The sequence below is a fragment of the Cucurbita pepo genome, unplaced genomic scaffold (assembly GCF_002806865.2).
Source record: "Cucurbita pepo subsp. pepo cultivar mu-cu-16 unplaced genomic scaffold, ASM280686v2 Cp4.1_scaffold000298, whole genome shotgun sequence".
Lineage (NCBI taxonomy): Eukaryota > Viridiplantae > Streptophyta > Magnoliopsida > Cucurbitales > Cucurbitaceae > Cucurbita > Cucurbita pepo.
Genome location: NW_019646546.1, coordinates 51242 through 65176, shown reverse-complemented (window position 1 = coordinate 65176; position 13935 = coordinate 51242). Strand labels below are relative to the sequence as shown.

Here is a 13935-nt window from a genome sequence, read left to right as displayed (position 1 = left end):
ACAGAAACAATGGAGGATTTCTTTTCTTCGCCCTTTGCATTAGAAGAAAAGATTCCAAAATCAGATGATTCAACCTCAAACCCTTTTTAATGTAGCAGATAACAGACAGACAGCGGAGCCCGAGAATTGATGTGTATTCGAATCATAGGGGCTAGTAATCCACGATATGCTCATATTAGGGTGACGTTATTGTTGCTGTAATCAAGAAAGTCGGCCCAGCCCAAACCTAACGAAAGAGGAAGAAGTGATCAGAGTTGTAATTGTACGTACTGAACTCAAATGAGAAACAGTATGATAATACGATATGATGACAATGCTGCAGATGTTATTGATCAAGAAGGAAATGCAAAAGGAACTCGAATTTGTGGTGCGATTGCCCGAGAATGGAGACAGTGAAATTTCACTAAAAGAATTTCATTAGCACCTTCAGTCTTATAAGATGAGACCGTGAGATAGTTAGAGTATTTGAATGAAATGAATTAGTGTGTATAACGTATATACCTTTTCAAATGAATAACTATTTATGAATCAAGCCAAGCCAAGCATGTTGATTAGATCACAATGAAAAGTAACCAAGAATTAGCCTTTCTCATGGGTAAGGACACTATTGCTAACAGAATAACCCCTCTCCCTCCCGGTCGAGCTCTTTCACTCTCCTGTAAACACTCAAAAAACTAGAATGATCCTATCCTCTGTCTATTTTTTTGGATCAAAGTCTACCCTTCCCTTATTTTTAGGGATAAAAGAGAGTCAAGGTAATTATTAAGTCAATCCTATCGAAGAATCAATTCGACTTAACTGTAAGTAAATCCGAAAGATTCCTTCTTTCACTCTTGAACTCGGTCTCGCTCTTTCACCCCTCTCCCTCTGCAATGCTGACATGAATAGAAAAGAAATGGTTCGAATACCATCTACTCACCGAAAACACTGTGAAAAGACTTTTACGAGAAGGTTTTATTGAAAACATAAGGAAACATAGGGAAAGCAACAAGGATTTTGGGGTTTGAACCCTACGACATAGAAGAGAAGGACCATAGAAAACGATTAGAAATTGAAAACGGATCAGTAGACCTGGTCTCCGAATCTATTCTAACTATCAACAAATTCCTAGACTTTTAGGCGGAATGGGCATTGTAATTCTTTCCCCTTCTCGGGGTATAATGACAGACAGACCGAGAAGCTCGACTACAGGGAATCGGCGGAGACATTTTGTGTTCCATTATATTATAATTAACTAACAAAAAGAGGTGTATTTGTAATAGCACTCCCCTTATCATTAATTGAGACTTTGAACCGGGTTTCATCTGGAATGAAAGAACATAAAAGGATTTATGCGGATTTCATTACTGAATAACTTACCAATGGTATCTTTGGGGTTTGTTTAGATAATGAGTGAGGAACCCATTCTAGGTTACGTTTCAGGAAGGATTCGACATAGTTTGATACATATACAAGGTCATATAGAGTCAAAGTTGGAGTAAGTAAGTAAGGTGTTAGGATTCAACCAGAACCAGAGGGCGTATAATTTATAGACTACGAAACAAAGATTCGAATGATTAGGTGAAGTAAGTATTTGACTTGCAATATTCTTTTTTGCGGGGATACTCAAGCAAGTATTTTCTTAAGGGGATTCGGAATAAGGAATGACAAATATGTAAGGGCCTCCATTCGGCTAATTTGTTCCAATCCGAGACATAAACAAAGACAAGGAGAATCTTGATCAAAAAAGGACCCCTAAAGTAAAGCCCACCCACGATATACACATAAAAAGAAATGAAAGGATCCGGTTTGACATGAAATGGGTATATCCATATATCTCTCACTTCAATCAATTTATGAGATGAGAAAGGCAAAACCCATAGCAAGAATCGGTTCACGGAGAAATGGACGTATTAGCTCACGGACAAAGTACGCGTAAAATAACAAAGGGAAAGGGCCTTATTCATATGAAAGCAAGTTTAAACAATACAATTGTGACTGTTACAGATGTACGGGGGCGGGGAATTCCTTGGTCCTACGCTGGTACTTGTGGATTCAAAGGGCCAAGACAAGAAGAGGGACACCATTTGCTGCTCAAACCACAGCTCGAAATGCTAGTCGGGCAGGAGCAGATCAAGGTATGCAACGAGCAGAAGTCATGATAAAAGGCCCTGGTCTCGGAAGAGATGCAGCGTTAAGAGCTATTCGTAGAAAAGCGGTATACTCTTTAGTTTCATACGGGATGTAACGTAACCCCTCCCTCATTGAAGAGAAGTTGAAAGAAAAAGAAATAATTCAATGATTTGATCAAAAAGGATTACTATGGTTCGAGAGAAAATCAGAGGAGTATCGACTCGGACACTAAAGTGGAAGTGTGTTGAATCAAGAGCAGACAGTAAGCGTCTTGATTATGGAGGCTTTATTCTGTCTCCACTTATTAAGGAAGGGGCAAGCGGATACTATGGGCATTGCGATGCGAAAAGCTTTGCTTGGAGAAATAGAGGGTAGGGTATCCAAATCAGAAAAAATCCCACATTCAGACTCTACCATAGTTGGTATTCAAGAATCCGTACATGAAAGACGAATGAATTTACAAGAAATTGTATTGATTGAGAAGTAATCTATCCGTATGGAACTCGTGATGCGGCTATTTGTGTCAAGGGTCCTGGCTCTGGCTGGATAGATGCGTAACTGCTCCAGACATCATCTTACCACCTTCTGTGGAAATCGGTTGATAATACATACACAGCATATAGCTAACCTAACGCAGCCAATTCATTTGTGTATTGAATGAAAGATCGAGAGGAATCGCGCGTATACAAACGCCAAAGAATTTGCAAGACGCAAGTTATCCTATAGACGCTATAGACGCTATATTCATGCCTGTTCGAAATGCGAATCATAGTATGAATTCTTAATGTAAATGGGAATGAAAAAGAAGAGAGACTTTTGATCGAAGGAGCCCTAAGAAGAAAAATAGCTAGGACAGTTCGGGAAGGACCAAGGGGACAGCCATTCCCTTGTCAAAAACTCAGTCATTTGAAAAGTCATTTTTCATTATTTGGCGAAATAGAAGCCGGTTCGACGAGATCCTTAGTCTTGGATGAATCCTCTTGAAAGGAAAGGGGTCGATCAAGCAAGAGAGATTTGGCAATTCCGGATGTTCCACTTTCACGGGGGAATCGACTCTACGCCCCCATTTCGGTGCCCCGCCTGGCCTCTTTACGAATATTCCGAGGCAAGAGCTCTTTCTTCTCTCAAATTCCTGTCCAAATTCCCTTTGTGATCAGGAGCGGGGACTCTACGTCTGGGCGGATCCTCTTGGTGGGGCCGGCAACCCGACCAGCTAAGAGCAACCAACTACAAGCTCCGGTAATCTTTTTCTTCACACCGGTTCTTGACTTTTAACGGCAAACGCGGTTATTGGGGAATTTGTCTCTCTCTCATTGATGCGGCAAAGACTTTTTCACTTTGATGCAATTTAGGATTGGATTAGGAACCCTACCCTAATTCTGTGAATCTTTTTCCCCCAATCTTTCTTCTTTGCTTAAAGATATGAACTGAGTGAGGAGGTCTTTCGCTTTCTTTTGCCAAGAGAGAATCTTGCTGCTTACTTGCTGAGTGAGAGCCCAGACCATAGCGGCTGACGAGACTTCTCTCTCGACCGGCGACAATTTCTCCCTCTGCTGGAAGTTTCAGATTCGATTCTGGGCCTCTCCTTTGTCGCTTCGATTGTTCAGAGAATCAGATCGGTTCTATTAAGGACAGCAGAAAAGTGTCCGCTTGCAGAAACAGGGGAAGAAAGGTAAAGTGGAAGGGTAAGGGAACTTCGTGTCGCGGCTGCTCCAGAGGAAGACTTTCCCAGCAGGAAAACCACTTTCACGTTCAGAGAGCACTTTAGTCCTCGTTCCCTTTCGTGTTCATTCCACAGCTCGGATGTTCTCCCCTGTGCCGAACGCCACCGAACACTAAAAACCAACTAGCTTCATCAGGCAACAACGGTTCTGCCTGCAAACTCTGAGCGGGCTGACAGGTTTCGCCCTTATTTATTTGAGACATCTTTGCCTAGAATTGAATGGGCAGAAATGGCCAGGTGGATTGAATCCAATCCCATCCATTGCTCTTTTTCCTTCTCTCCACGAAATCACAGACGGAAGTAAGAAAGAAGAACGCTACTCATCAACGAATTCCGGCAAAATAGAAGATCCAACTACATCAACAACCGGGGGGAAATTCACAGGTCCTACCTAATTCAATGATTAGAATAATGGAGAAGGGAGAGATCTTCAAAAAAACCTATACTACCACTTCCCCTTATGAGAGATTTCCAAAAGGTGAGATTGACCTATCTGACTAATAAGAAAAAGGGGGGTGCGCCCCATAATAAGGGTGAGCGCTCACTCTTTTGGGGAGAACCGCATCGAGACAAAATCAATGTTTCGGCCTGCAGGAGAGGCATCTTTCCTACTGACTGAATCACTTGAATCAGTTGAAGGAGGTTTCTACAGGAGGAGTTGCGACTCCACGTCGGGGCGGGCGGGGGTTCATTACGAGTGGGCATGAACTGTAACCAAAGAAAGAAAAGTCAGCCAACCACGAATTCCTGAACCGGGAACCACCCTGTAAAGTCAAGAGCCTCGCCTAACCAGACCCGGAGCTGAGAACAAGATCGAAAGCGCAACTTCTACTTCTCATTCGAAGCATGAAAGTGGTCAGGTCACAACAAGCCGGAAGAGAGAGGAGTGGCCTTCTCAAAGGTTGGGGGTTGCTCGAAATCTGTCAAATACGAGCCCTTCCTTCTATATTCAATCTACAGCCTACCTCCTCGATACACCTGTGTCACAATGGCGGATCTTTTGAGTGAGGGAAGCCGGAGCATTGCTCAAGAGAGAGAAAGAAGAGTAACTATAGATCAAGAAAGTCACATTAGCTACACCAGACCAGATACACCTTTTTTTTGTTATCCTCTTTTTTGACTGACCGGATCCCCCAACTAAGACATTTCTTCATCAATTCCTCTCACCCCCCTATCACAACAAGGCAGAGCTAACCCAACATTCTACTGCTAATAAAAGGCCAGCCCATTCGACGAAGCAATCTTGGACCCTCTTGGCTGCGCTGTGCTTGGATACACTTGTATTCCACACGCCAGCGATGAGATTCAAACCGCCCCCATTCAGTGGTTCCCGTGCCACCACAATGGCATGGCATCGAAAGAGTGACTGGAACCTGTCCCTGACCAGCTCGTGAGTAACATCTCGGGTCGGCCGTAGCGTCAAAAGTAGGTATTTTGTGATTTCTCCGCTGACCTTTTCTAGGCAATTCTTGGGAAACTGGATTGTCGATATCGACCTAATTTGTACTAACTGAAGAAGACAAAAGCTCTTTTTTCTGCAAGACTGTCGAAGCCCTATGCATTGTTTTTCCTGCTGATCTTATTCATACCCTAAGTGATTGATTCCCTATTTGTCGATTTTCTTCTTCATTCAATATAATGGCAGCTTACTAGACAAGGCAGAAGGTTGATTCTTTCCATAGATGCCCGATTCCTTTCCGATATGCGCTTCCCTTCCATCCGACTACACTGAACTCCTCCTAACAAAAGCGCGTAAGGGGCAACCAACCCTTTCGCCTTAGCCCTCTCACTCCCTAAGGAATGAAACACATCTAAGTCCAAAAAACTGGAATACGAATGAGATCCACAATGCCATCATTGTATGGCCGATAGTAGTACATGGCTTGACTTGGCATCTTTCCTATCTTTCTCTTTCTCGAAGCAATTCACCCCTCTCCTATCCTGCCACTGATGACATTAAGAGCTCCAAGGCTTGAATACCGTTTTCACTGCCCGGATTATGGCAACTGGTCGAGCAGCATACTGCTTTCATCTCGAGTTACTCTATATCCCCGGAGCTGACCGAGCAAGACTTTGTGTTACGTCTAACCAGGTGTATCGCTCACGAGTAAGGGAATCCAAATACGACTCCAGAATGATATCAGCCTTTAAGCGCAAAGTCTCTGCGGAATACGATGCGGGCAGGTCGAAGCCAAAAAGTTCGGGATTTGTGGCTGGGTCGGGATGTGGTTCTTCAATTTCAATTGACTAAGATTCAATTTCATTCTCTTTGGCTTTTCCAGTATCTATAGAATGAGCACTGTTCACTATTTCAAAAAGATAGTTGGTTGAATGAAACGTAAACCTTCTTTCTTTTTTCCCATCTATCACAAGGGGGGCCTCAGGCTCAGGGACGAGTTCAGGAGCAATTAGATTAGATGACGATGTTCTTTCTCGCTTGGCTTGTAATCGGAAATTCTGTGCCCTCCTCTCTTTCTCGTTTACTCTGAGTGAGGAAAATGAACCTCTACGGCAAATATATATGATAAGGTAACACCCAAAAGGCCAGTCACCGTGTAGAGAGCAACTGAAAGGGTTTGTTTTCCTCCTTCTTTCTTTCGTAAATTTCCTGCGCTGTGTCCGTGCCATTAGATCCTAATTCGGCTACCTCTCCCACTCATCAAGGCAGAACATCAGAAGTGAAACGCCAAGGGAGCTTATCAAACAAGGTACGCTTTCTTTGCCCATGAACCTACAAAAGTCTCAGTTACTGGAGTGTTGCGCTTCTCAGGGCCGAGTCAGAGCAACCCCGCCTGGGCGATCCCGTCACCCGGAGAAGAGTTGAGTTGTGCTTACTTACTTATTCGCAAGCTCACCTAAAGGCCTGAATAAGTAAGGGAAAGGGGTCTCACTCTTCTACGGAAAGAGGAGTTGCCGAGCTATCTTAAAGTCAAGCTCTCTGTCCCCTATCTATACAGATAGAATAGATCTTTTCATGGATTTAGATAGATTCATTCCATGGATTCTGTTGGGGCTTAAAAAGCTCGTCGATTCTTCCCTTCCTTTTATCTTGGACATCTCACTTGTAATGCTATTCATTCTTTTCGATCTTGTACTGAGGCTGAATACCGACCCAATCTCGATGAAAAAAGCAAAAACGTGCGCAACTACATCAAAAACCTCTATTCCTGAAGTAAACTCTAGTCACTCTCGCTCTGCTCATATACTATTCGAAACCGAGAAAACAAAAGAATCAATGGTATACTCGTCTGGCAGAGCAAAGACCCCTCCGAAGTAGTCTTTTAGTACAGAGGCATTCTGAGCCGACTACTACGACTACATGCGCATCTAGTGCAGTGGCTTAGCTACCTTGACCATCTTCCGAAGAAAAAAAGAATAGACAGACTGATCAAACGCGGACGGACTGCTCTACATTCAGCCACGCCACTCTAACCCCCGAAGCGATCTTCTTCTAGTTGCGGGATGAAATCCGGTAGCCAATTGCTGGCTCTGAATAACCTGCCCTACAATCCGTTCAATTCTTTCATAACATAAGGGGGTGGGGTTGTGCGCGAGCCGAGTGCCGTAGGTGCACAAGAGTACTTCGGGCCACAACCATCTCTTTTTGATAGGTTCTACGTACCGATGCCTGCTGCTTCATCTGGTAGAAAAGAATCATTGATATGCCGGTCATTAGAAGGAAGAATCACCATAAAAATCTTCCTCGTGTATCATCTGTAGCAAAACTATGAACGGGAGCTAGCAATCTAGACCGTATTGAAAAGGTTCCTGAGACAGCATGGAAAAGTCACAATATTTAGAAACGAGGTCCAAGAATGAAGACTGGGTAAAATGACTGAATGAATACGAGCTGTGGCTAATACCCGAGGCATAAAAGAAGCATTTTCAACGGGATCCCGAAACCACCAGCCACCCCGACCTAATTCATGATGAGCCCACCAACTTCCTGGCAAGATGCCTACGGTTAAAAAGCACCGACATATCAAGATCCAAATTCGAATGGGTTCCTGGTCCTGGTCAGAGACCACTGTGTTCGCGCCGGCAGTCCAAGAAAGAAGCGAAGTAGTGGTCTCTTTCTTTGCATTACGAACGACACGCTTCGCCAGCTCCCTCCCCGTGTCCACTAGCCCTCCCGACCAGAGGGAAGAGAAGGCGAAAAAGCGCCGCCGAAGCAGCATGAGCAGGCTTCTATTGCTACGCACCAATAGAGCAGGATAGCATTTTGCGCCCACATCTTTGAATTTGAGGGTAAAAAGCTCGCTTCTTATACGGGATCCGACGCATCCAGCAGAGCGAAGCAGCGTTCCATTCTTTTCGGGGGCATCCTTACGCATTGGCGGGGAGTGAAGTGCCACAATCCCATTCATCATTTTGGATCTACATAAGCCAAAACCCATAGCACTGGCGACGTCTCCGGCATAAATACAAGGAGGATGTATAGCTGATATAGGATCTTGTGAAACAGGATTTGATTCTGCAAGCGGTTCGGTACGAACGAAGAAATTTCGAACAAAAGGATCGGAACTCGCTGATAGGAAAGGAGAGAAAAACAAAGCAATGCCAAGAGTTCTGTCAATCCGCTGTTCATCGATAGACGAAGCTCTCTCTTTATCATCTCGTGCCAGATGCAACAAAGGATGAGTCCTTTTTACTTCTCGCGAACCACGGGAGCGCCGGGAGCCCAGAGGAGCAAAGCTCATTTGACTTTCAGGGTAAAGCGGCGCATAAAAAAGGGCTGGCCCGTCAAAAGTCCGGTTCCTCCGCCAACGAAGTTCAGAATCAACAAGGGTTCGGAGAACGAAGGGAGTGCACAACAGGGGCGCAGACCCACTTTTTTGGTCGTAACGAGGGAGATCTCGAATGGGGTTCTTCACGAAGTTCGAAAGAAAGGAATAAAAAAGAGTTTCTCTATGGCCTCCTCGTTTTGAGACATTATGGCTTTGGGGGCGACCCCGGTAACAAAGAAGGAATCCATAAACACTTGGGATCCGACACCATGATAAAATACTACCCTCATGATTAGACCATGTCCCTGAGATTTGATAAAAGAAAGGTGCATTCGCGGTTAATACGTTGGAATTGGATAAGTTATTAGGAATATGACGGAACGAAAGACCAAAGAAAGAAAGAAGAATACACCAAAATGCAGGTGCTGCACCAAACGCTGGTGGTTCTTTCTTGTTGTAAGTGAATGCAACGAAAAGACCGGGAAATAACGAATAATGAAACAATTCATATATTGACATTTCGTGCTCATTTCTGCTTTCTTATTCCCATCATCCGGTAACCACAAGATGATCCACAAGAAAGGTGGCAGGATTCGAACCTATGGCCCCCCCTCTCCTTTCCAGTCGAGCTTCTTCGCCCCTGACCTGCTCGGTTGGGTGGCCGGGTTAGCACCCCTCCTCGCCTCTGTACCCGAAACAGATGCGCTGCGCTAACCAGCGCGTAACCTTCTTTACCCTACCCCTCCTCAGGTTATGCCATTACCAATCGCGGGGAACCCCAGGGCCGGCTGCTGCCCCTGACCTAATAAGAACCATTATCCTTATGACCAAACAAGGACCAGCTTACTTACTTCTCGAGCGAGAGTTCCACGATCCCGACCAGAAACTTGTTGGCAGTAGGGGCATCCAAACTTGCCCAACAAACACCTATTTACAAGGGGCTTGGAGATCGAGGGGTTTCTGGGGGAGATACAGACAGTAGAATAAGGTTGGATTTGAAAAAGAAAATAGGACTAGATAACACATGTTATGAAACTTGTTCGTTAAGAATTTTGTTGATCTCGTTAGACCTAAACTAATATAGACGCAGAAAGGGACAGATAGTGCTTCGGAAAAATGGGGGGTTCGTATGATGACCTGGGAGAGGAAAGAAGGAAGCTGCTTTACCGAGGTGAATGAGATCAGCAGCGAGACCGAGTGAAAGAACACTGACTTAGTGCTTGCTTTACCGAGTGAAAGAAGGTTATTGATAACTCATATCTTGTTGAGTTGAGTCTTGAGTTGAGTCTTTGTTTACTGTGAAAGAAGAAATAGGTGACGGTTCAGGAAAGAACAGAAAAGAGACCGTCAAATAGTTCAACCCTTGTGAAAGAATCATCCTCCATCCAGCCAGTTTACCTCATTCAATCAGTCAAAGGTGAAGGAGTTTACCTCGGTTACAGTCTTCTAAAGAAAGAAGGGACAGGTGAAGGAGAAGGAATAAGGAGGAATGACTTTCTTACAGCAGGAGAGTAAGTTCAAGAAAGGCTAAGACAGAGAGGAGCGAAGCAATGAAACCGACAGGTGAAGGAGCTTGACCGGATTCTCATCCTGCCTAGTAAATTACCTCCTCAATGACCTCTTTATTTAATAGGGAGCCATCAGTTTACCTAGTTACATCAGGCAAAGCAAAGGTTTAAGGTAGAGTATTGATCTTTGACAGTGAAGGGCGAGTAAAAGAAAGAATACATAGGTGAAGGAAGAAGCCGCATTCTCTTCCATTTCATCCTTCATGCCTTGTCTGTCTTGTTTACAGTGAGTTCAAGCAAGCAAGGTAGAGGGACGAAGCCACGAGACGAGAAGAGGGGAAGGCCATGGAATAGCTTTACCGAGTTCAAGAAGCGAGAGCAAAGAAAAGAGACACTAAAATAGTTCAACCCTTGTTCAATCAGTCCAATCAATGCAGGGTTACGAGAAGAGGGAGTAGCGAGACCAGACGACTGTAAAGGACAGGTGATTGAGCTCAGCTGCTTTCCCTTGTTTGTCTTTGAAGGACTAAATAGGGAGGGAGAGGATCAAGATCAGAGAAGCCAGTTCCGTTCCAACCCAGCCAGCAAGCAGTGAGACCGACGAAGGAAAGGAGTTGACTTTAATCGAGAGTTTAGTCTTTCTTAGTTTACCAGGAAAGAAGGAGAAAAGGAGAAAGACCTGATTCTCATCCAGCCGCTTGACTGACTCTTCCAGATAATGCTTCGAGAGTTGAGGATTGACTGACAGTGAAGGAGAAGATCAAGAATCGAGAGGATCAGAGAAAGAGAAAGAAGGAATCGAGAGGAGAAGATCAAGATCAAGAAGGAATCTTTCGTCTTTCCTTACAGTTAAGTCGAATTGATTCTTCGATAGGATTGACTTATTAATTACCTTTACTCGATTTGATCCCCTAAAATACGGGGGGGGATAGAATTTCTTTGATTGAAGTTCCAGCTATTAGGGGAAAACCTCTTTTAATGTTTTACCCGTGGATACAAAATATTTGATTTCCTATGCTGCTATTAGGGAAAAACCTCTAACGAACTTTTACAGTTATATGTAGATAGAATTTCTTTTCTTGAAGCTTCAGCTGTTAGGGAAAAAGCTCTTTTAATGTTTTACCCCTATGCTAGATACAAAAGATTTTCTTTCAGCGGCTCGACTGTAAAGGAGAGGATCAGCAATGGAATTGTTCAACCGACAGGTGAAGGAGAAAAGAGACCTTGTTCAATCAATCAGTCCAGGAGAGAAGCTAAGCTGCTTTACCGAGCCTCGTTCAATCAGTCAAAGGTTTAAGGTTTTCTCTTTCGTCTTTCCTTTCAACACTTTCAGGTTCAGTAGTTCAATCAGGTTACGGTTCTAGAGCTGATCTTTCCTTCCTGCCTGCCAGTTCCTTCCAACCCAGCCAGCCAAGAAAAATAGTCTTTCCCTCCTATTGACGCTATTGACGATAGTACAGAGAGAGATGTGAGGGCCGGCATACATAAACATAATATATATAAGGCATATAATATCTTATTATATATATATATAGTTTTTTTTATACTAAACCAACAAGCCAGCCATTTGCCCTCTGTAAACTGGAGTATGGAAGTGGAACTCAGTCTAGTCTGCTCTCATCCAGCAAGCTCTATAACACTAGCTAGGGCTAACCTCTCTGACGCCTACCTGTCCTCATGCTAGCCAATCTCTGGCAATTGGTCTACGGCAAAGGGTCATATTCAAGATGTGAACAAATCGGATGTGCACATTCATGCAAGATCCGGTGCTCTCTTTGAAATATCTGCTCTTAGAAGAAAAAGTGCTTTCGGAAGAGAATAAGTTGCAGAATCCGGCAGCTTGCCACAGAACTCATCCAGAAGGAGTATGCAGCCAGACTGACTATGGAGATAGGGATGGGAAGATGAATCAATATTCAAAATAGGGTGCTAGAGAATCGGATCTTAGATAGTGCACGAATTAATGCTCAGTCTTGGGGGAATATCCTCTTTCCTGCCCCTAGGTCTTAAGCAGCATGTAGCAAAGATCGATTTGAGATTCAGGACCTGAAAACAGAAGCCTCAGTTGAACGATACACTTTTCTATCCTGTGGGCCCCTATCCGGAAATAGGTCTCTTCTTTATAGAAACTGCCTGGTCCGTCTCTCAATCAGTCTGTCCAGTCAAGGACTTGACTTCGGTCGTAGGTTCAAATCCTACTTGAGATGAGAAGAGAGCACAGCTTACCTATTAAAGAAAAAGGTCTTATTATCGCTTAGCGCTTGTGCGTCGGTAGATAGAATCAAGATAAGAATGAAAGAAAGAAAAAAGAGAGAAGAAAATGAAAGATGAATGAGACTGAACAGTGAAAGAATGAATAAGGAGTCTTTCTCTTTGACAGTGATAGAATAAATAGGATCAATCAGGTCAGGTAATAGCGGTTCAGGAGTAAGTCGCTCTCCCGATAGGTTACGGAGTTCAGGATCAAGAATCAATCAATAGGTTCAGTAGTGATTGAGAATGAATGTTGAGTCTTTCCTTGTTGGAGAGGTGTTCAGGAGAATGAAGAAATAGGTGAAAGAAGGATTTCATATGCTTTACCGACGAGAAGAGGAGAGGGGAGAAGAAGCTCCACGAGAAGAGGCGCGAAGCGGTGAGACCCAATGGGCGAACGCGCGAAGCGGCGAAGACTGGAAAGGAGAGGAGAGGGGCTCATAAACCGACTTCTCTTGACCCTTGCTTCCTCTCCTTCTGTATACTTCAGTGTATACAAAAATGTATATGAGGCAAAGACTATTTGTTTGAACACTAGACTACTACTAGAAAGACGAGACTACGACTACAATATCAAACTAGAGACTACTCGGATACTGAATCTATTCTATAGAAAGAGGCTAACGACTAGTAGTCAGATCTAGACAATAGACTACTGTGGCTTAGTAGTGATATCGAGATAAAGGTAAGGTCAGATTGTCCACCTATCGCCTTAGTCAGGTAGTACTTGACTCTTGTCTTTCCTGAGCCTGAGGCTGGAGAACGAGTCAGGCGAAGCCCTTTCCTTCCCTTTACTTACTGACGGGCTTGCTTCCCTTTAGGTAAGGGAATAGTCCAACTTTCGACCCTATATTGGCTTCCAGTACTTTCTATTCCCGGTAACAAGGTAATAGCTCTTCTTTTCCTAAAGCGCTTGTTCCACTAGGGTCCTCTTCTGTTCCTGTATAAGTAAGAGGATAGCAGTCCGTTATTCTATGGCTTCGGGAGGCTCCTTTAAAAAGAGTTGACCCGTGATCTACGCAAAGGCTGCTTAAAGTACGTACACACAGGCAAGAGAGAGAACGCACAAGCGGTACGTAAGAGCAAACTGTCTTATTGCCTATTACCGAATCGAAAGTGCTTAAACCTCTCCTCTTTCTGTCAGTCGTCTACTTTACTGACTGAAAAATGGGAAGTCACTCATTCAAACCTCCTGCCCTCTCCAGTCAGGCGGGCGAAGCGCATTAATAGGAGTGAAGCGTATCTTTCTCTTAATAATTTTGTAGCAAAGTCATTATACAGACTGAAATGGTTGAGACGCGACTTGAAGGTCTCATCCACTCGCCCCCTTCCCAATCCATATTCCATCATATAGCTAACCTAACGCAGCCAATTCATTTGTGTATTGATTGAAAGATCGAGAGGAATCGCGCATATACAAACGCCAAAGAATTTGCAAGACGCAAGTTATCCTATAGACGCTATAGACGCTATATTCATGCCTGTTCGAAATGCGAATCATAGTATGAATTCTTAATGTAAATGGGAATGAAAAAGAAGAGAGACTTTTGATCGAAGGAGCCCTAAGAAGAAAAATAGCTAGGACAGTTCGAGAAGGACCGAGGGGACAGCC

General features: G+C 43.9%; 1 protein-coding gene across 1 annotated transcript; it reads left to right on the top strand.

Annotated features, from left to right (window-relative positions):
• Positions 1-8257: 8257 nt before the first annotated feature.
• Positions 8258-8642, top strand: LOC111784924 (the record flags this gene model as incomplete). Its single annotated transcript, XM_023665443.1, has 1 exon — positions 8258-8642. A coding segment is annotated over one exon (219 nt), but the record flags the coding sequence as incomplete, so codon positions are not given.
• Positions 8643-13935: the final 5293 nt, after the last annotated feature.